Source organism: Megalops cyprinoides, chromosome 11, assembly GCF_013368585.1.
Source record: "Megalops cyprinoides isolate fMegCyp1 chromosome 11, fMegCyp1.pri, whole genome shotgun sequence".
In the NCBI taxonomy this organism is placed as follows: Eukaryota; Metazoa; Chordata; class Actinopteri; order Elopiformes; family Megalopidae; genus Megalops; species Megalops cyprinoides.
In genome coordinates this window covers 1,193,954-1,213,200 of record NC_050593.1, presented here as the reverse complement: position 1 = coordinate 1,213,200, position 19,247 = coordinate 1,193,954, and the positions used below count along the sequence as shown (strand labels likewise).

The window sequence follows — 19,247 nt, the reverse complement described above, 5'->3', positions numbered from 1 at the left end:
GGGTCTCGGAGCTAGAGGTCATCTGACTATAGTTCCATTAACACACAGCTCTTCTTCACAGAGGTGGCCCCAGCAAAGGGATGCAAACAGGCTTTCTGTTGCCAAGTTCTTTGTAGCCTTTACTGGGAAAAGATGTACAAGCTGTCATGACAGTCCGTATAGGCTGTCTGGTAAAGGCTAGCAGTTTACCAGAATTAAGACCTGTACACCAGAACACTTACTACTCTTTAGAAACAATTCAGGCCACTCCCAGTAAAGAAACAACCAGCTGAAGCAACCTCACATATTAAAACAGTTTTATTATGCTACAGCCAATAGAAGAAACACGACAATACATTCAACATCAATATCAAATTACAATTATTATTATCATAAACTACCTCTTATTATATATATAAATAAAACTTCCAACATAATGTACAGGGACAAACCTGTACATTATCAGATAGATCAATGGAAGCTTTGACTTTTGAAGGTTGAAAAAATATGACCACTCACTGAAGCATCATCTATTTCATAGTTTAAAGATTTGTAAAACATGGTAACAATAAGTTATAAAACCAAATGCCCAAGTACCATTCAGCACATTTGACATGTGCAGAGTATCGCCACAATATTCAAGATCTTAGCCAGCCAAGCAAACAGTCATATGAAAAGAATCTTAAAAAATACTTAATGTTGCTTCAATAAGGACTATGTCCATTGAGAACAAATGAGACTTGAAAATGAATGCACTGTACAAACGAGCCATAGAAACACGACAAGATCAGACCATTGATGAGCAGAGCCTGGGTTTGAACCCCTTCTCTTTCTGCATGGCATCTCAGGGAATGGACACTTTCCTTAGGACTGGCAGTTGTTTTTTCATGCCCATCCTTACCTCTGGACCACGGTGACTGGGACTCAGATGGGGTAAGTGCCACTGAACATGTTTGCGTGTACTGCTTGTGTAGCGCTACAGCTTCAGGGGGATGACAGGCCAGTACCTGGGCTGCTTGCGGTCACAGTTTCTGTCAAAGTTCAGCTGCATGGCAGTCTCCATGCCCATGATCTTTGCTGCATTTTCCCCGTACAGCTTTTTCATCTCTGCCCCACGCCGCTCCCCCGGCCTTTCAGCCGGCGGCAGCGAACTACACCAGGACACTCTGTGCAGATCCTGATCGGCCAGCACGTATGCATTCTCCTGCTCTGCCTCCATCTGCTGTTGCTTTTCTGCACAGGGAGAAAAAAAAGCAAATTCTTTGACTCATGCAAATTTGGTAGCAAATGTCATCCAACAATGTCATCCATGGTAAAAATTATTTTCAGTGGAAATGAAACTTTCTTCCAGGGCATCATTGCATCCATGTACTAGTGCAAATGTCTGCAATAATACACAAGACTACTGCAATCGATGTTTATTGTGAGCAATGATGTTTACATAATTCAACTAAACACTGTAAGCTGTTTTAGCAGAAACATTCTCTCTATATACAAGTGAGGGAAAACTTCATACCACAAAATTTCGCTAACATTGCCAGCAACACATACTACAGAAAAAAGACAGGACTTATGGGGCCACATGACTCCTGACGCATGAATGCTGCACGACGACTACCCTGTGTGGGAGGTCAAAGGATGTGGCATGGGCCTGTGAGCCCCGAGCCACAGTACATGAGGAAATCATACAGGCAGATTTGTTACACATTCCAATGTGCTAAGTATGTATTACTGCAACCCCAGAACAAAAATATCCCTGCAAAATGCACACTGTCATATCAGTACTGACAAGTTTGGTTTTATGCTACTGATTGTGTGTGTATCACTACAAAAGTGTTTCCTGGTAGAGCTTGCTCAAACATCTGGAACTGATTAACAGTGTTTGATTTAGGAAACTGATTTTCAAACAGGTGCCTGCACATCACAAAGATACTTATCAGTTTGACTTCTTTATTAAGCCCCACAACACCACACTTAACTTTGTTTTGAAGTAGGGCATGTCCCCACCAAAAATGTTTTAAAAACTTTTGCATTTAAAATAAAAATCATTTGTTCTGACTCAGATTATATGCGCTTGTATTGGTACAAGTTTAGTCACGTAATTGCAATCACAACTATTTGGATTGGCCTAGTTGGGGGTCACTTTTTATTTGAACTTTTTTAAAATCCTAACCATGAAAGTGTTATTTTTATTACTATATTTTGTGTCACCCGCATTTCAAATATATACACTGATATATACACATATATATATACACAAATATATACACTATATACACTTACACTGTAAACCTCCTTGCCTATCTATGTAAAAAATATTTGATTACATGGATAAGCATTTAAAATGTATTTGCAAATACTAAACTACATCTTTGTATCTCATTCAGTACTTGGGTGAGGGGTGTTCAAACACACACACATACAAATATCACAAAAAAGACATGCACACTTGTATTCAAATGTTTTTGACCCGAAGAATTTTTTACTCTACAGTATTTGGAGAAATAGCCCCTGACACTCAGGGTACCATCAGACAAGCTGCAAGCAGAGAGCAGTGTGTACAGAATGATAATGCAATGAGACAGGCAGCAAAGGATGGCTGGCAGAATGTCATAGTGGTTATGGAAATGCACTCATAAATAAAAGGCTCCAAGTTCATACGATACGATATGGTGATGATTATCTGTGACAAAAAAGAGGACGATAACCGATATTTAAGACCGATATTTGAATGCTTTTTTTTTTTTTTCGGTGTGAAATGAAATAGGCTGTGACAACATGGACTTAATTACAAACCCTCTTTACTTAAGTCCCTTTCAGACATGCACTGAAAGCCGGAACTTATCTAGCCATTAGCCGGAGGAGCTGTATGTGAGAACACAAACGTCCGAATCAGTCGGACTGGACGTTCTGCCAGCTCCCTAGTACAAAGTCCGTCTAATTTGAGCCCATGTGTGAATAGAGCAGGTAATTTGCCGGAGGGCTCACATTGAGCGTGTGGGCGTGTTGATGACGTTTATATCATGCGACTGGCGCGAAACCGGAATACAAACATCTGCTTTGTACTTTTTTCTGCTTGCCTGTATATTTCTTTCCACTCTATCGTTGATATTGCGGATACATCCAAATACATGTTATTTTGAGTCCAACAATCGTTAAAGAGATAGTTAGCTACAGCTACACTGCCAAAACTTGTCTCTTACGATGATTAATAACGATAGTGATAGTGGCATGGGCGCCATTTTAATTTTTTTAAAAAATCATTATGTTCTGTCATAGGGTCCAGAATCTCTAGCTGTTCCCCTGGTGATAGGTATAGTGAGATAGGTGAGATAGGTGAACTAGTGACCTAACATTACATGTTAGGTCCCCCCCAGGGTTCGGCACGCATGTGAACAGCGGATTAATTGCAAAGTTTAACCATAATAGTGTGAAATACAGTTTTACTGCTGCTGTTACTTTTTAAAGTAATAATTCCCTAAATCTCGATGCAGAGTTGCAGTGAGAAGATACAAGCGCCATTTTAAAAACCAGCAACCTTACTTAGTGAAGACAAAGGCTGCTTCCGAAATCGCTCACTCACAGTCTTACAATAAATTAATAATTTTCGGGATATAGTTTTATGTTTGCGAGTTTATTAGAACATTTGTATGAACATCTTTGTGTCTAACTGTGCCAGCTAGCTAGCTAAGTGACTAGCAAGTTGCAACTTACATTAACCTGCTAGCTAGACAATACCGCTACCTATCTAGCCATCACTAGCTGACATTAAGAACTAGCACCCAGCTTCATCTGTTCAAATTAGTTTAAACTATGGTTAGCTAGCTAGCTGGCAGTTAAGTCCAATGATCAAGTGTAAAATGTATATATATGCACTATATAGTCAATAGAGAGCGATTTCGGACACAGCCGAAGAACAGCAGAACAAGCGCTCAACAATTGAGTATTGAATATTTTCTTTTAAGATTTTACTGGACATGTTGAATGTTGTTTTCATTTAAGACCATGGGCAAAAGTTCCTTGCTTTAAGTGTTCTTTAAGTAATAAATGGAAAGCAAAGTTATATTTGTCTCCTTTTTTTGCTGATCTGATCCGTGACTCGGAAACCATGATACGATCCGAACCGTGAGTTTTGTAATCAGCTGCACAGCTAATAATTAATAATAAATTACGTTTACCGGTAGCACCATTTCGATGGCTATGTGTGGTATTTTTATTTTTTTTTATAGACTACCCAAAAGTACAATAGCTATGTTTGTCTTCTCCTCCTCTGTGCCACATTATGTACCCATACCACTGAAAGGTAAGACACTGAAAAGAAAAAACCTGAAAATACTTCAACTTGTGAATACTTTTCATGAACTCGTCAATACTTTTCACTCGTGAGAATGCAAGTGGCGTCTAACTGGAAAATACCACGAGGAAATCTTAATCTGGACTTTTCTAAACTCGCAATGATTTCACGCAACAATGTAACATACTACAAATGTAATCGTTAATGGTCGCATACTGGGTACTACACTGAAAAAAACAGCATGCAGTACACAGTATATACTTGTGTAGTACGCAGTACACAGTATGCAGTAGTCGGTTTTGAATACAGCCACTGCGATTTCTGCAGCGTACTTTTTGCGCCATGTCCTGTCTCCTGCACGCCCTACCCAGGCGCCGCCCCGCGCCCAAACCAACTGGAATATTTCCAATATGTGAGAACACATCTGTCACGGACAATCTCCTGTTGTGTGCTACATGTGTGAAAGGGCAATTCCGGCAATTTCTGGACCCGATTCTCCAGACATTTGTCGGGAGTTCATGTGCGAAATCAACTTTAGTCATATGTTTCCAGGCATAGTTAAGTTAAATAAAGAGCAAAAAGATGAAAATTCTCTCAAATATAAAAATAAACTAAAAATTACAATGACTAAAATGATGACACTTGGCATTACAGATTATCTGTGAGGGTCACATTTGAGCTACAACGTACAATGGTGTACGAGAGAGAGACAGGGCCTACTAAAACGGGGCTAATATTGACGTTGTGGGTAAATTTCTCTGTGGTTATCTTATTTTGGCTACGCAACAGATGCCTATCAATATTTCAAAAGCATTCAATTATCGGAAGAACAATGGCAGTCACTGCGTAAGAAATAAAGAGAACTGATACATCATTAGGCTGCATTTTTATCGTTAAGTATGAGATATCAAACCTTAAAACTAGCCTGTGAGTCCACGCTTTTTCTGAAACTGCAGGGATATTCTAGGAGCCCATTTGCTCATAAGTCATTTATGTGAAAAATGGACAGCTCATGCAAAAGTAGGGTACCATGTGGAAGGACTGTGATAAAGTTAGCGAAAATACTGTGAAGTATACACTGTGCTGCAAATTTTTCATTTTAATATCTCGAATTCCATGATGATGTTGAGGCCAAATGAAGAAACATCAAAGCGGCAAATGGATATTTTCAGCTTTGCCGCGAGGTTCCTACATACAGTGCAACCGCAAGCGAGCTGTGTTACGGCCAGACTCCCGCCAAAGGTGACTACAGGCAGTCACAGGGCAGTTGGCAGGACAAATACTCCACACATAATAATACAACAACCCGGCTACTCACTCTTCCGAGTTTGGTCCAGCCGGGCAGAAGACGCAGCGGCGAGTGCTTCGCAGTTGAACTGGCTGAACAGTATTTATACAGATTGGAGAACAGATAGTTGGAGAGATAGCAGTGCACAGGAGTTTTAGAAAGAGTGGTTTGAGAGAGGGAAGAAAGTAATGTGGAGTAAAGAAAAGTGGAGATCTGGAGATCGGTGCGCAAAAGAATGAAATAAAACGGTGGGGACCGGCCAGTCTGCAATAGACCGTCGGACCGGCTCCACCGTCCTATCCAAAACAACCAAAACAAAACTAGAAAATAAACTCGACAAAAAATGCACCACCGTCTCACGAACTTTATACCTAAAGCTGCTCTTAAACACAAAGTGAGACAACAACTAAATTCGCACAATATAGTACGCTGGTACTCACTCAAATTCCCCGACTGTGCTTGCCGCCATAGACATTTAAATTACCCGAGGTGCACAAGTTCGTGCACCCGTGACCCTGACGTCATGTGACCCCTAACCCCTACTTCCGTGCACCCTTTTCCTGACGTCATGTGGCATACCCGTAACACCACCCCCCTTAAGACAATAAATAAATAAGAAAACAAATTTCCAAACTCAAGCTTATTTATTTATTGTCATATCTAAAATTTGTTCTACATATGGCAACGTGACAGGGTATCAGCAATAATATTGTCCTTACCCCGAATGTGCCTAATCTCCAGGTTATAATCCTGGAGGAACAAACTCCAACGCATCAACCTTTGATTTTTATTTTTCATGCGTTGTAAAAACACTAGAGGGTTATGGTCTGTAAAAACAACCACTGGATGCACAGTAGCACCTACATACACCTCAAAATGCTGTATTGCTTTGACCAGAGCAAGAGTCTCCTTTTCAATAGTGGAATAGTTCCTCTGGTGCTTGTCAAACTTTTTTTGAAAAATAACAAACAGGATGGTCAATTCCTAACTCATCCTCTTGCAATAAGACAGCACCAGAACCAGCATCACTAGCATCTACAGCGAGCTTAAAGGCCTTCTCAAAACGAGGTGCTGAGAGCACAGGAGAGCTACTCAGGATCGCCTTGACCCTTTCAAAAGCCTCCTGGCACCCCTGGGTCCACACAAAACTGACCTTGGCACTCAGTAAATCTGTCAAGGGGGCCACCACAGATGAAAAGTTACAGCAGAAACCCCTATAATACCCAACCATGCCAAGGAATCTCATTAATTCTTCCCTGGTTTTAGGTACAGGGAACTGATCAATGGCCTCTACTTTGGCTCTTACTGGGCGGACCTTACCTTGGCCCACCTCCTTACCAAGATAGGTGACGGTAGCCTTTCCAAATTCACATTTCGCCAAATTCACTGTAAGATTGGCCTGCACCAATCTCTCAAACAGAGCCTTCATCCGCTCGACATGTTCTTTCCACGTAGAACTATACACTACAACGTCATGCCCCATTTCTTTCCTCATTTATCAACTCCTCACTAACCTCTGGCACTGTCCCCACAGACTTCAAGAAAGCTCTGGTCACACCGCTCCTCAAGAAACCATCTACCGACCCATCCGATGTTACAAACTACCGACCGGTATCTCTTCTCTCATTTCTATCTAAAACCTTGGAACGTGCAGTACTTAACCAACTCTCCCCTTTTCTTCTCAGGAACAACCTCTTAGACCCCCATCAGTCAGGATTCAGAGCTGGACACTCAACAGAAACTGCACTCCTGGCCGTGACAGAGGCTCTCCACATGGCTAGAGCCTCCGGCTCGTCATCTGTCCTCATCCTCCTCGACCTCTCTGCTGCTTTCGATACAGTCAACCACCAGACACTACTATCAAAGCTGTCTGAGATGGGCATCTCTGGAACTGCCCTCTCCTGGTTCACGTCCTACCTGACTGGTAGATCTTCCCAGATCTACTGGAAAGGCTCCACCTCTGCACCCACCCCCCTCACTACAGGAGTTCCACAGGGTTCAGTACTGGGACCCCTACTCTTCTCAATTTATATTAACTCTCGACGCAGCTCCTTATCCAGGCCACAGTTCTCCCTCGACTGGACTACTGCAACGCTCTCCTTGCAGGCCTCCCAGCATGCACCACCCACCCTCTCCAGCTCATCCAGAATGCAGCTGCCCGACTGATCTTCAACCTCCCCAAATTCTCCCATGTTACTCCCCTACTGAAATCCCTCCACTGGCTTCCTGTCGCTGCCAGGATCAGATTCAAGACCCTGACCCTCGCCTTCTCTGCAGTCAACAGGACAGCCCCTGCCTACCTCCAAGAACTCATCCAGCCCTACACACCAGCCCGACCCCTACGCTCAGCAGCAACTGGACGCCTTGCTCCCTGCATGGTCAAGGCAGGAGGTGCTCGTTCTGCCAGACATCGGCGTTTCGCCTACATCGCTCCCCAGTGGTGGAACGAACTCCCGGTCTCACTACGGACAGCTTCTTCACCCCAGTCCTTCAGACGGGGCCTGAAGACGCACCTCTTCAGACTCTACCTGGACTGACCCAGCACACAATTGCTGCACCCCCCCCCCCCCCCCCCCCCCCCGCCCATCAGTGCTGTCGTAAATTGCTGTGCTTTTTAAATTGTGCTTTTTAAATTTTGTCTCTTGTTGCCGCCTTTACCCTGACGCTCATTGTGCCGTTTGAAGTTGTTGAAGTTTACCGTTCGAAAGTGTATCGTACTAGTCGCCCTTTAGGCTGTAATTGTAAAAATCTGATAGTACTGCGTCCTCAAACAGACCTTGCTCTCAGCTGAGAACTGTCTCATTGTGGAACTGTACACATCCTGTCCCCGTACTGTCGCTGTACCTACTGTATGTACTTTTGTAAGTCGCTTTGGATAAAAGCGTCTGCTAAATAAATAAATGTAAATGTAAATGTATGCAGAACACCCCTCCAGCCCACACAAAACCTGATTTATCAGTCGCTGGAATGTTGCTGGGGCATTTCGCATCTCAAAGGCCATGACTGTATATTGGTATAGCCCCTCATAGGTGACAAATGCAGAGATCTCCTTTGTCCTATCCGTTAGGGGAACTTGCCAGTAGCCTTTAAGGAGATCCAATTTGCTAACATATTTAGCCGGGCCAACCTGGTCAATGCAGTCATCCAACCTGGGTAGAGGATAACAATCTGCTTTGGTCACCGCATTCACCTGCCGATAGTCTGTGCAGAACCTATAAGTTCCATCTGGCTTGGGAACCAACAAACATGGAGAGCTCCAGCTACTGTGACTGGGTTCCACAATACCATGTTCAAGCATGTAAGACAATTCGTTCCTAAGATTTTTCCCTTTTTCTGGGCCCACTCTATATGGATGTTGTTTTTTAGGAACGGCACCCCCAACATCAATGTCATGGGACATAAGTGTGGTTCTGCTGGGGACATCAGAAAACAGCACGCGGTATGAACAAATCAAATTTGCTAACTCCACGCGTTCTTGTCGTCCTAAATGTCTTAATTGTGTGTCCAAGTCACTTAAATATTCTGAATTTCGTAACCGACCCTCTGGTCCTCCCTGAACCACCGGGGCAGGCTCTTGCTCCTCCATGCCACCATCCATCACTACAGAGGATATAGCGACAGTCTTTACAGCAGGACATTTTTCTTGTTCATTCTCCTCTCTCTGACATTAAGCTTTCAACATGTTTACATTTGCTTACATAGTCCAGCAAATTAGCAGGGGTATCGTCAGATAACCACTTCTCTTTAAGAAGTTTCAACGGCCCACGCACAGTGTGACCAAACACCAACTCCGCTGGGCTGAAACCTAAGGACTCCTGTACCACCTCCCTTACTGCAAACATCAAGAAAGGAATACCCTCATCCCAGGAATGCCCTCATCCCAGTGCTTTAAAAAACAAACTTGTTCACTACACTTTATACAATTTTAGCATTTTGTGAAGCCAAATGTTAAGTGACATTAGTAAGTGAGTCAATGGCAATGTTAGAAAGTAGCATGCTAACATTAGCTACTGTTACCAAGGGGCATGTGGGACCAATACATACAGGGATCATGTCTGAGACAAGTCAGGATAGTTGCAGCACCAAACACAGATATATGAAGAGTCCCTTCACAAAAAAATCCCTCATCACCAGGTAATGGAGGCATGCAGCAGAGCAATACTAGTCCATTTTCTACCAAGGCAGTTCGAAGGCCGTTTCAGAGTTGGCGCCTAGTCTCAAACCAGTTCTTTGCGTTTCAACAGCTAAAGAACCGGCTCTTGGCCAGGAAAACCTGTTCGAGAGCGGCACCAACACTTTGCTGTCTAGAACCAAGAACCGCTTACATCAGGGGCTGGGAGCGGGATTATCGTGACCAACAAGACCAACTAAAATGCTGTAACCACTATTTTAAAAAAAAAAAAAACAGAGCTAGTGTAGTGTCTAGTCTGCCTAAAAAGAAGAAGAAAAACCAGAGCAAGCACATTGCTCAATTACCTAAGCAAGCACAGCTACTAATTTCTCGCATCAATATTACGAAATTAGTAGCTATGCTTGCTTGTGTAATGTTAGCTGACCAACAGCCAGCTAGCCAGCTACCGTAACCTTGGTAACAGTAGCTAATATTAGCATGCTACTTTCTAACATTGCCATTTACTCACCTACCAACGTCACTTAACATTTGGCCTCACAAAAGGCTAACATTGTATGAAGTGTAGTGGACAAGATTGTTCTCTTGTCCACTACTCTCTTGTTAAGCACTGTTCTCTTGTTTTTGTTGTTGTTGTTTGTTCCCGCTTGGCACTAGCGGGAAAGCGGAGATGTATACAGTAGCGCAGGGGCGGACTGGCAACAAAAAGCAGCCTGGGAATTTGCTGTCAGGCAGCCCTAATTTGATACACCAAATTCAAACTGACAACATTATTGTCGATCAACGAATCATTAATTTAAAAAAAAAACACAAGCTGTTCATTTGTAGGCTATTGTTTGTGTTAGACTAATATGTAAAACTTTGAAACTAATTCCAATGTTTTCCTCCCCACGTTTGTGTATACAGAAAGCAAAAAAGTTGAATTAATGAAATGATCACCTCACACCTAATTTGACTTAATAGCTTGCTTTTATTATCAGAATTATTTAAATATTGCAGAACAGTCAACAGTGTTTGCACACAGAACTAAATTAGAACCAGCAGACTCTACAGGAGCATGCTGTATTCACACTACATATTCACACAAAGCACACTATAAATTCATGTGAAGGACGCTATTGCCATTCATTCTATTTCTTGAAATGCAACAATAAGTAACTTTAATGAAGCAGACCAACCTGATCATATGAATGATGTTTTGTGCTCTAATTTACTTCAGTGTCACACAATAACATTCAATAGTGCACCTCTAATTGGATCTGTGCAGGTTCCTGCTCCCTCCTCCTCCATCCTTTCCCTTTCTTGTTTAGAGCCCTGTTCACCTGTTTGTTTAGACTGTAGAGTAAGTATTTAACAAATCATTTTTATTGCTGGGCTGGCTATCAAATATTATATGCCTTATAGGCTATAATGCGAAAAAGAATTGATGAGCAGTCTAGAAAAAATGATCAAATTTACATGTTTATTTTACCCATTTATAGGCAAAGTTGATGACCATTTTTAAAACACTTTAGATAAAATACAGCTGCAAGCAGTAATGAGGGGGCCAAGCAGCGAAGCAAGCCAGAGTTGCCATGGCAATGTGATGTTATTACGTCATGCATAACTATAAGCATTCACAAGCAGTTTCATGTGAAATATAAACCCCAACTTATAAACAGTTATCAGCTAAAATACTTTCCTGGTAATTACAGCGCCCCCTAGAGGCCAAATGCCACCAAATTTCTTGTGCATCCCCCCAATAGGCTCCCAAGTCCATCTACCAAGTTTGTTTTTGATATGTGAAGGTGTCGCAGAGATATGAGCTCACTTCCTGTTTGGCGGCTTTGCCGCTGATTTCGATTGGCTGTAACAGGCGAATGATCACAAAAATGAAAAATCCATTTGATAACTTTTGTTAGGATTAGTCTGAAGATCATGTGTGCCAAATTTTCTGAAGATTGGACAAAATTTGTGACCTGTGACACTCGCATTTCTGACTAAATCCAATATGGCGGCTGAACCAAGAAGGTTGACGTCACAAGTTGACGTGTGTCAGCCTTGAGACCTTAAATAGTTTTACCAGCCACAACTAGTATGTTTCAAATCCCAATCCTTCAACACTTATCAGGCAAAATGCATTTCTGCTAATTGCAGCACTCCCTAAAGGACAAATGCCACCAAATTTCTTGTGCGTCCCCCAGTGGGTTCTTGAGCCCATGTACTAAGTTTGGTTTTGATATGTGAAAGCGTTGCAGAGATATGACTTCACTTCCTGTTGGCTTCGCCGCCAAATTTGATTGGCCGTGTTGGGCGAACGCTTTCGAAAATGAAAAATCCATTCGGATTTTTGTGAAGGATTGGAGTGAAGCTCATGTGTGCCAAATTTGGTGGAGATTGGACAAAATTTGTGACCTCTGAAACTTTTTTTGTGTTTCTGACCTAATCCAACATGGCGGCTGGATCGAGAAGGCTGACGTCACAAATTGGCATGTGTCGGCCTTGTGAGATTCCAGTTTTACCAGACACAAGTTTGTTTTTGATACATGAAAGCACTGCAGAGATATGAGCTCACTTCCTGTTTGGCGGCTTCACTCCTGATTTCGATTGCCTGTGTTGGGTGAACGATTTCGAAAATGAAAAATCCATTCAATATCTTTTGTGAGGATTGGTCTGAAGATCACGTGTGCCAAATTTTCTGAAGACGGGAGAAAATCTGTGACCTGTGAAACTTTTTTCATGTTTTTGAAAAAATCCAATATGGCGGAAAATCCAATATGGCGAAAATTGACGTCATAGGGTACGTTGAAGTCGGCTTGACCCAAGGATTCCAGTGGTATCTCATTTTTGAAAATCGGACAAACGGTTCAAAAGTTACCTGCGTAAACAAAGGTCCAACTTTGACCTGTTGGTGGCGCTAGAGCACTCATGGTGCAGATATGAAACTTGGTCAAAAGAATCAGGGGAGGGTCCCGAATCAGTGTGCCAAATTTCACAACTTTTCACCAGACGGTTCTGGGCTGCCATAGACTTCAATGGCAGAAGAAAGATGTTTAATAATAAGAAAAGGTTGCTACTTGGCCCCCAATAAGAAAAGGTAGAAACACAATGGGTGCCTCGCAGATTTGCTGCTTGGCTCCCAATAAGAAAAGGTAGAATCACAATGGGTGCCTCACAGCTTCGCTGCGTGGCCCCCAATAAATATAGCTGCAAGCTGCAATAAAGGGGCCAAGCACCTCAGGGCCACCAGGTAGACAACTAATGAGAACAACCCCTGACCAAGACACCATTCCATCACAGGCTGCACAGACACATTGACACCCACTCTTACACTCACACCTATGGGCAATATAGCATGTCCAATTGACATTACGCTGAATGCGTTTGGACTGTGGTAGAAAAACCAGAATACCCAGAGGAAAGCCACATGAACACGAGGACAAGGTACAAACTGAATGCAGATGCACCCCGAACTTGAAACCTCTATAATGTTAGGCAGTACTGCTACCCATTTGCACCACCGCACTGCCCCCCACTACATATATGTCAAGCTTAAACATAAGCAGTGACATAAAATGCAGTGTGCCTTCTTGAGACATTGCAATGAGAACCGCCAATGCTGTTGGAGGAGTGCAATTTTGGGTATTTGAAAAAATCCAAAATCATGGGAACAATGGCAGAGAACATACCATATTATAATAAAATGTCCCTGATTAGAAAATGACCCCTCATTTTTAACACCTTTTTTGGCAAAAGACTTTATGTAGATCAAATCTTTTTTATTTAAAGAAATCATTTCATTTGATACCACCAGGCTTCTAAATAGCTTCATACTCCAGACTGTGAAGATCATGAACACTCTTGCTCCCCCCCGAACCATTAATCCCCCATAGGACCAGACAGACACTATTCTCCACTAGTGCAATCCATTTCATGCTGCACATGGCGCTTTTTGTACAAAAAAAATCATTTATTTACAGTACATGCTGCTATTCCCCTCCAACTATGCCATAAAGACATGCCGCCATAGAGTCATGCTGCTATTCCCCTCCAAATGTTTACAAAACTGAGTGTATTGTTTATGGATGTATGTTGCTTTAATTCTCTTTGTAATTTATGTACACTGTTGATATAGGAGAAACCGCATTTCATTCTTGATTGTACGCAAGTGCATGATAAAATTACAATAAAGGAATTCTCAATCCGAAATCAATTTAATAAAACACACTGAATAAAACAAGGTACTCTGATATATTTTCTACATCTCTTAGATGAAATTACCACATTTAAATAAAAATTAAAATAAACTAGTCTACTGGGATTTCTAATACCACTCAACAATCTCAGATGAATGACGCCATCGGCTGTTCTTAATGTATAATGACATTAAAAATTCTAATCCTCCCATGTAAGACAACCCCACTTTTCAGATGTAATGCGTAATGGCGTGGCTCTCGCCCGTGGAAAAGCAAACTGGTTCTTAAGTTTGCAAGTTGAACCAACTCCACAAAAAAAAAAAAAAAAAAAAAAAAAAAAATTAGATCATTTTTTGGCGTGAAGACTAAGTACGGTAGATGATAGTGATAAGCGTGTCTGGATTTATTTAGCAAACAGTTTCACGTTAGTCATCTTTCGAATAATTTGGCAACAGTAATTGTAGCCTAGGCTATTAGCTGGGTAGTTTCTGTACTGTTGAAACTACTGCACGTTAAATAAAATTCGATTTCAGGATACGTTGAATTCGTGTTAAACGACGACCGCAAGAACAGTAAACCCATTAAACAGGTTTTTATTTTCAAAGATAATTCAGGGCTCCCGCTAGTTTACACATCAGATTAACTGGGACGACACAGCTAGCTATCAACGTTGCACCTGTTTTCCCTGGCTACACAGTGAGGGAAAACCTGTCTGCTGTCTGCATATTTGGCAGTCTTCTGCTGTGATTGGATGGCATGCACCATTCATTACATCAATTCATTACAAGTGTGACATTTGGTTATGTGGATTAGTGTCATACACTTTCCATTTCCACAAGGAAAATAACTCTTCTTATATATAGGCCTAATGAGACACATCCTAATGTTGGGTGACACACCTTGATGTTGGGCAAACTCTGCCCCAGATGTGCATCTCGTATATGTCAAGATGAGCTTAGTAGTAACAGAGGTGTGCAGCTCTTCTTGAAAGCACTTAAACTGTGTTTACATGCGCATACCTTCTTATTTCTGTTCACCTTCTACAGAAAGTTTTGTGAACATTTTTGTGCATCTCTTGAAGGTGATATCCAAGTTTCTTTTCATGTTACATATTAGAGCCCGACCGATACAGGATTTTTAAGACCAAAACTGATTTCGATATCTGAGAATTTAAAAATCTGATAATGATATATCGCCTCTATTCTTTTTTTTCCTTTAGAAGCACATAACATAAACAAAGATTTTCCCTAACATTTGTTATGTGTAGTTATTTAAGAGTCGTCACCAAGATAACATGACATAATGCAGTTTAAAAATAAACTTGTTTTACTGTCATAAATAGTACTTTGAACCAAAGTACAACAAAATATATTAAAGTCTTGATAAATCAAAATGTCAAATGTATAAAAATACAAAAAAGTTTTAAAAAATATCATGCCATCTTAAAATATGCAGTAAACTGATACAGTGACCTAGAGTGAACACTGCTGTTGAATGCATCTAATACTACATGACTGTCTGCAAGGAGGACTTGCGACTTTGGGATTTCACATTACAAGTTTGAAAGAGAAGCTAGATAACTGTTCGGCTACCAAGCCATGTTAGATACTTGTTCAGCTCACGTTTATTTACGTGTCCCCTCTGGTTTAACCCTTATGCACATAACTCATTTTTATGCTATGTAGCGCGCATGTTACCTTACATGGTTGTTATGTTTTCATTAGTGTTCTATTGTTTTAGGTACAACGATTAGGTAGAGCGAGAGACACGACAGACGACTCAACACACTCCTGTCACTCCAGAACTTCAGTTTCTCCAATCTAGTGTTCTAATCGCACCAGTTTTAGCATATGTAGGCTACTAAACAGCTAATCACACCGGTGTGACCGTACGCGAAAGGGTTCATAATTTCCAATGCACCGACTGTAACTATAGACATGCGAGTCGCAGATATATTTACCATTGCTTCATTTAGGCAGAATAAGTAACGCTATAGTTTAACCGCTCATTAACGTTAGCGGTTAATGAGCTGAAGGATTCATCTTCCGTCTCGCCGTTTCTTTTTTGTCATTTATCGGCCGTTATAAACGCCGATACCGTTTTATCTTCAATTAGCACGCTTATTTATCGGTCGGGCTCTACTACATATCATGCATTTTTTCAGTATCTATGCATTTTAGCAGTAAAATAAACACACTCTAAAGGGATACCAGTCAAAAGTTTGGACACACCTGATTAAGATAATGGGAAACATTCATTCAAAGACATTTTGATCTGACTTGCTTAAACACTTGAAATTTGCTTCTTAGACAACTATAAAGTCAGGTTGAAGCCCATGTATGAATTTCTTTGCAAAAAAAAAAAAAAAAAAAAATTACAAAAATATTGTTGGCTAATGTGAAGAATCAAATATAAGCAAGTCAATATTATAACATTTTGTTATGTCACTGCATAATTCCATTTGTTTTATTTCATAGTTTTGATGTCTAATAATATTCTAAAATGTGGAAAATAGTAAAACTAAAGAAAGAAAAGTGTGTCCAAATATTTCACTGGTACTGTACACTCATTGGTAATGGCAGCCAATGTAAAAACTGATGATTTGATGGCAAGAATACAGAAGGAGTTCTGAAGTTCTTTCATAGATATAACTGGAATGTATGATCAAAATTAATGATCAGTTTTAATATCTTTAATATCTTTGATAACAGAGTGGGAGAGGGCAGGAAACCACATTTTGGGTCATGGGGTCATCTAATCCTGGTTTCCTTTCAGTCATAAATACTCACTCAGCTCCTCCCTGTGCCGCTCCGTCTGAGCAAAGTACTGCCGTAGTTCGTCCGTGATCACCATGTTGCTCACGTCGCACTCAATCTCACTGTCAGAGTCCGTGTCCACCTGGTCTGTGCAACTCTTGGGGGCACACCAGTCTGTACTGAGCAGGGGGTCAGAGGTCATCACCAGCCCGCTCCCCTCTCCCTCTGTGTCGGCCCCCTCTGCCAGGTGCCAGTCTGGGTAGTGAGCATGGGAAGCAGTGCCCGGCCCAAGAAAGGGCGGGGAGGCAAAGGCTTCCAGGGCTCTTCTGTAGGCCTGCTTGTGTCTCTGCTGCCAGGCCAGGGCCTGCTGGTAGTGCTGCCAGTACCGCGAGTACACAGGGTGTGTAAACCAGGAGGAAATTTCTCCATGATGGTCCTGTTCAAAACAAACAGAACATGCATCATCACGTCTACCTTGGCTGAACCTTCACAGCATACTATTTGCCTAAATGTCTGTTACTTGGTTTAACTGGGGAAAAATGGATGCCTTTATTCAGCATTGTAGAAGGCCTTCTTATCACATACGTGTCACATAATATTTTAAACCACAGACACAGGGGGAAACCTAGCTCTAAAGAGCCAAAGAATGAGTGGGTCAATTATAGTGTATGCTACCACGCAATTGAGAACAAATGCGTGGAACAGTAGAGCATCCCCCATTTATACAAATGTTACAGCATGTGTAGCGCTTACAGCGCCAAAATCTGGATTGAGATGGGACATTTCTGGAAGACGTACTTTTGCTGGCTACTTTGTTCATATTACATAATTAAGATATTAAAATCTCAACGAACTTACCATGTCCAGGGAGCTTATATTAACTTCCTTAGGAAGTGCTTTCCTGCAGAACAGATATCGCAAAACTACGTTGTTGCTCGCTAGTTAGTAAACATATAACTCAGCTAGCTAAATTAGCTCCCTAATTGTAGTGTACTCGACGAAAACTGGTCTACACCAGGTCTCTGACAGCACTGTCACTGACGAAGTACTGCTTCAGAGAAGTTGAAACTAAACCGTTAAGTGAAGTGTTATTTTACGGTTAGTTCTTTTTTTGCACGTTGTGATCTATTAAAACACAAAATTGCGCTGAGAAACGTTTTAGTATCGGGTAGACAGTTTAGCAACCTGACTGGCCAGCTAGTTAAGCCAACGTAACTGCTGTGGGTGTTAACTTCTCCGCTTGTTACCGCGAGTCGTGTTACAACTGAACATTCCCATTGCCAACTGGCAATTTTTGCATTTGACTTTGTTTCGTCAAGAAGCCAGCGTTAGACCTTTCAGTACCTGACGTTGGCTAGCCAGCTAACACGTAAGTAGCTATTACTCGGTCTCTACCGCAGCTTCAGTGACCTAAAATCCCACTATGCCTTGCGTTGCTCACTTCGGCTGACGTACCGAGGTGGCTACGTCACACTGGTGTCGGAAGTGAAATTCCCCATTCATTTTACTCATACACATTTTTTAAAACGCACTTTTAAAGTACTTGTAGTGATTTATGCCTTACCATCGATTTCCGGATTATATGTCGTGATCACAACTTGCGACTTCTATTGTACGTAATTTATTTTCTTTTATCTTATATGCTAGTACAACCAGGGGCTAAAAACTACACGTCCCATGAAACCACTTAGCGTTCTCATTCCTGCTCTCGGGCCTTGATTGAGGGGAGGGGTGGGGCCTTGCTAGCTAGAGTGTGGCTAATCATCGCTATAGCAGCTAACTTGCAAGCTCGTATTTAGCAGTCATCAATGCAATCAAGCTCATCGTTAGCAGCAATGGTGTCGCTTAGCCATATTCTCCTCTTCTTTAAGGATGAGATCCGAAGTTTTCAGCGGGGCGAAAACCATTATAAATCAGGGCATGTGGAGGAATTGAGTTATCTTGAGGGTCATATCACCGGTTTGGTCAGGGCAATTAAGGCACAAGACCTACAGGGTGTCAGTGAGTGTAGACCAGTGTAACGTTAGGTAGCATAGCTAACCAGCTAGCTAGCTAGAAAGCAATTGTCAGGTTACCACATCATCACCCATCGAGCTTGCTAAATGGACTGATTGTTAGCCCTCTATTTTGAATGATGAAAAACGCCCGAAGACATATCTACAGAGTCAGGAACACCTTGTTGTTTAAGCAAAAAGATAATTCTGCTTACACGTGTAGATTTGGGCACTCGACTTGAGTGAAAATGCACATTCAGTTAGCTACAAACATCTCTCAAGTGGTGTGCTTAGAGAGATAACCTTCATGGTTTCCATGATGTAAAATTATGCCATGGGGCATTTGGAAACCTGAAAAATTTGCAGTCGTTCACATACGAATGCTGGCTGCAGTCCGGGACTGAACCATTGATAGCTAACGACCAATTATCGTCGCCTTTGCTACTGTGTCTTCCGCTAGCAAACCTAGCCGGATTCGGAGCCAACCGTTTTCTAAACCCAAGATCCCAGAATGCCCGGATGAGCTTGTGGTATCTCATTCGTCAGGACGTTCCCCCCGCATTGCTCTATAAATATCGAAACATTATATATCCTGACACCGAACACGTTAATTCAGGAAATTCCCAGCTCCT

The 19,247-nt window shown here is 41.7% G+C and overlaps 1 protein-coding gene across 1 annotated transcript; it reads right to left on the bottom strand.

Annotated features, from left to right (window-relative positions):
• Positions 1-573: 573 nt before the first annotated feature.
• On the bottom strand, positions 574-18,026 carry gemin8 (gem (nuclear organelle) associated protein 8). The gene is made up of 3 exons (XM_036541126.1): positions 17,480-18,026; positions 16,655-17,057; positions 574-1,212 (listed from the first exon to the last, which is right to left on the bottom strand). Exons 1-3 carry the CDS (start codon positions 17,480-17,482, stop codon positions 956-958), a joined length of 663 nt encoding a protein of 220 aa, XP_036397019.1. The 5' UTR covers positions 17,483-18,026; the 3' UTR covers positions 574-955.
• Between the last annotated feature and the right edge of the window lie 1,221 nt (positions 18,027-19,247).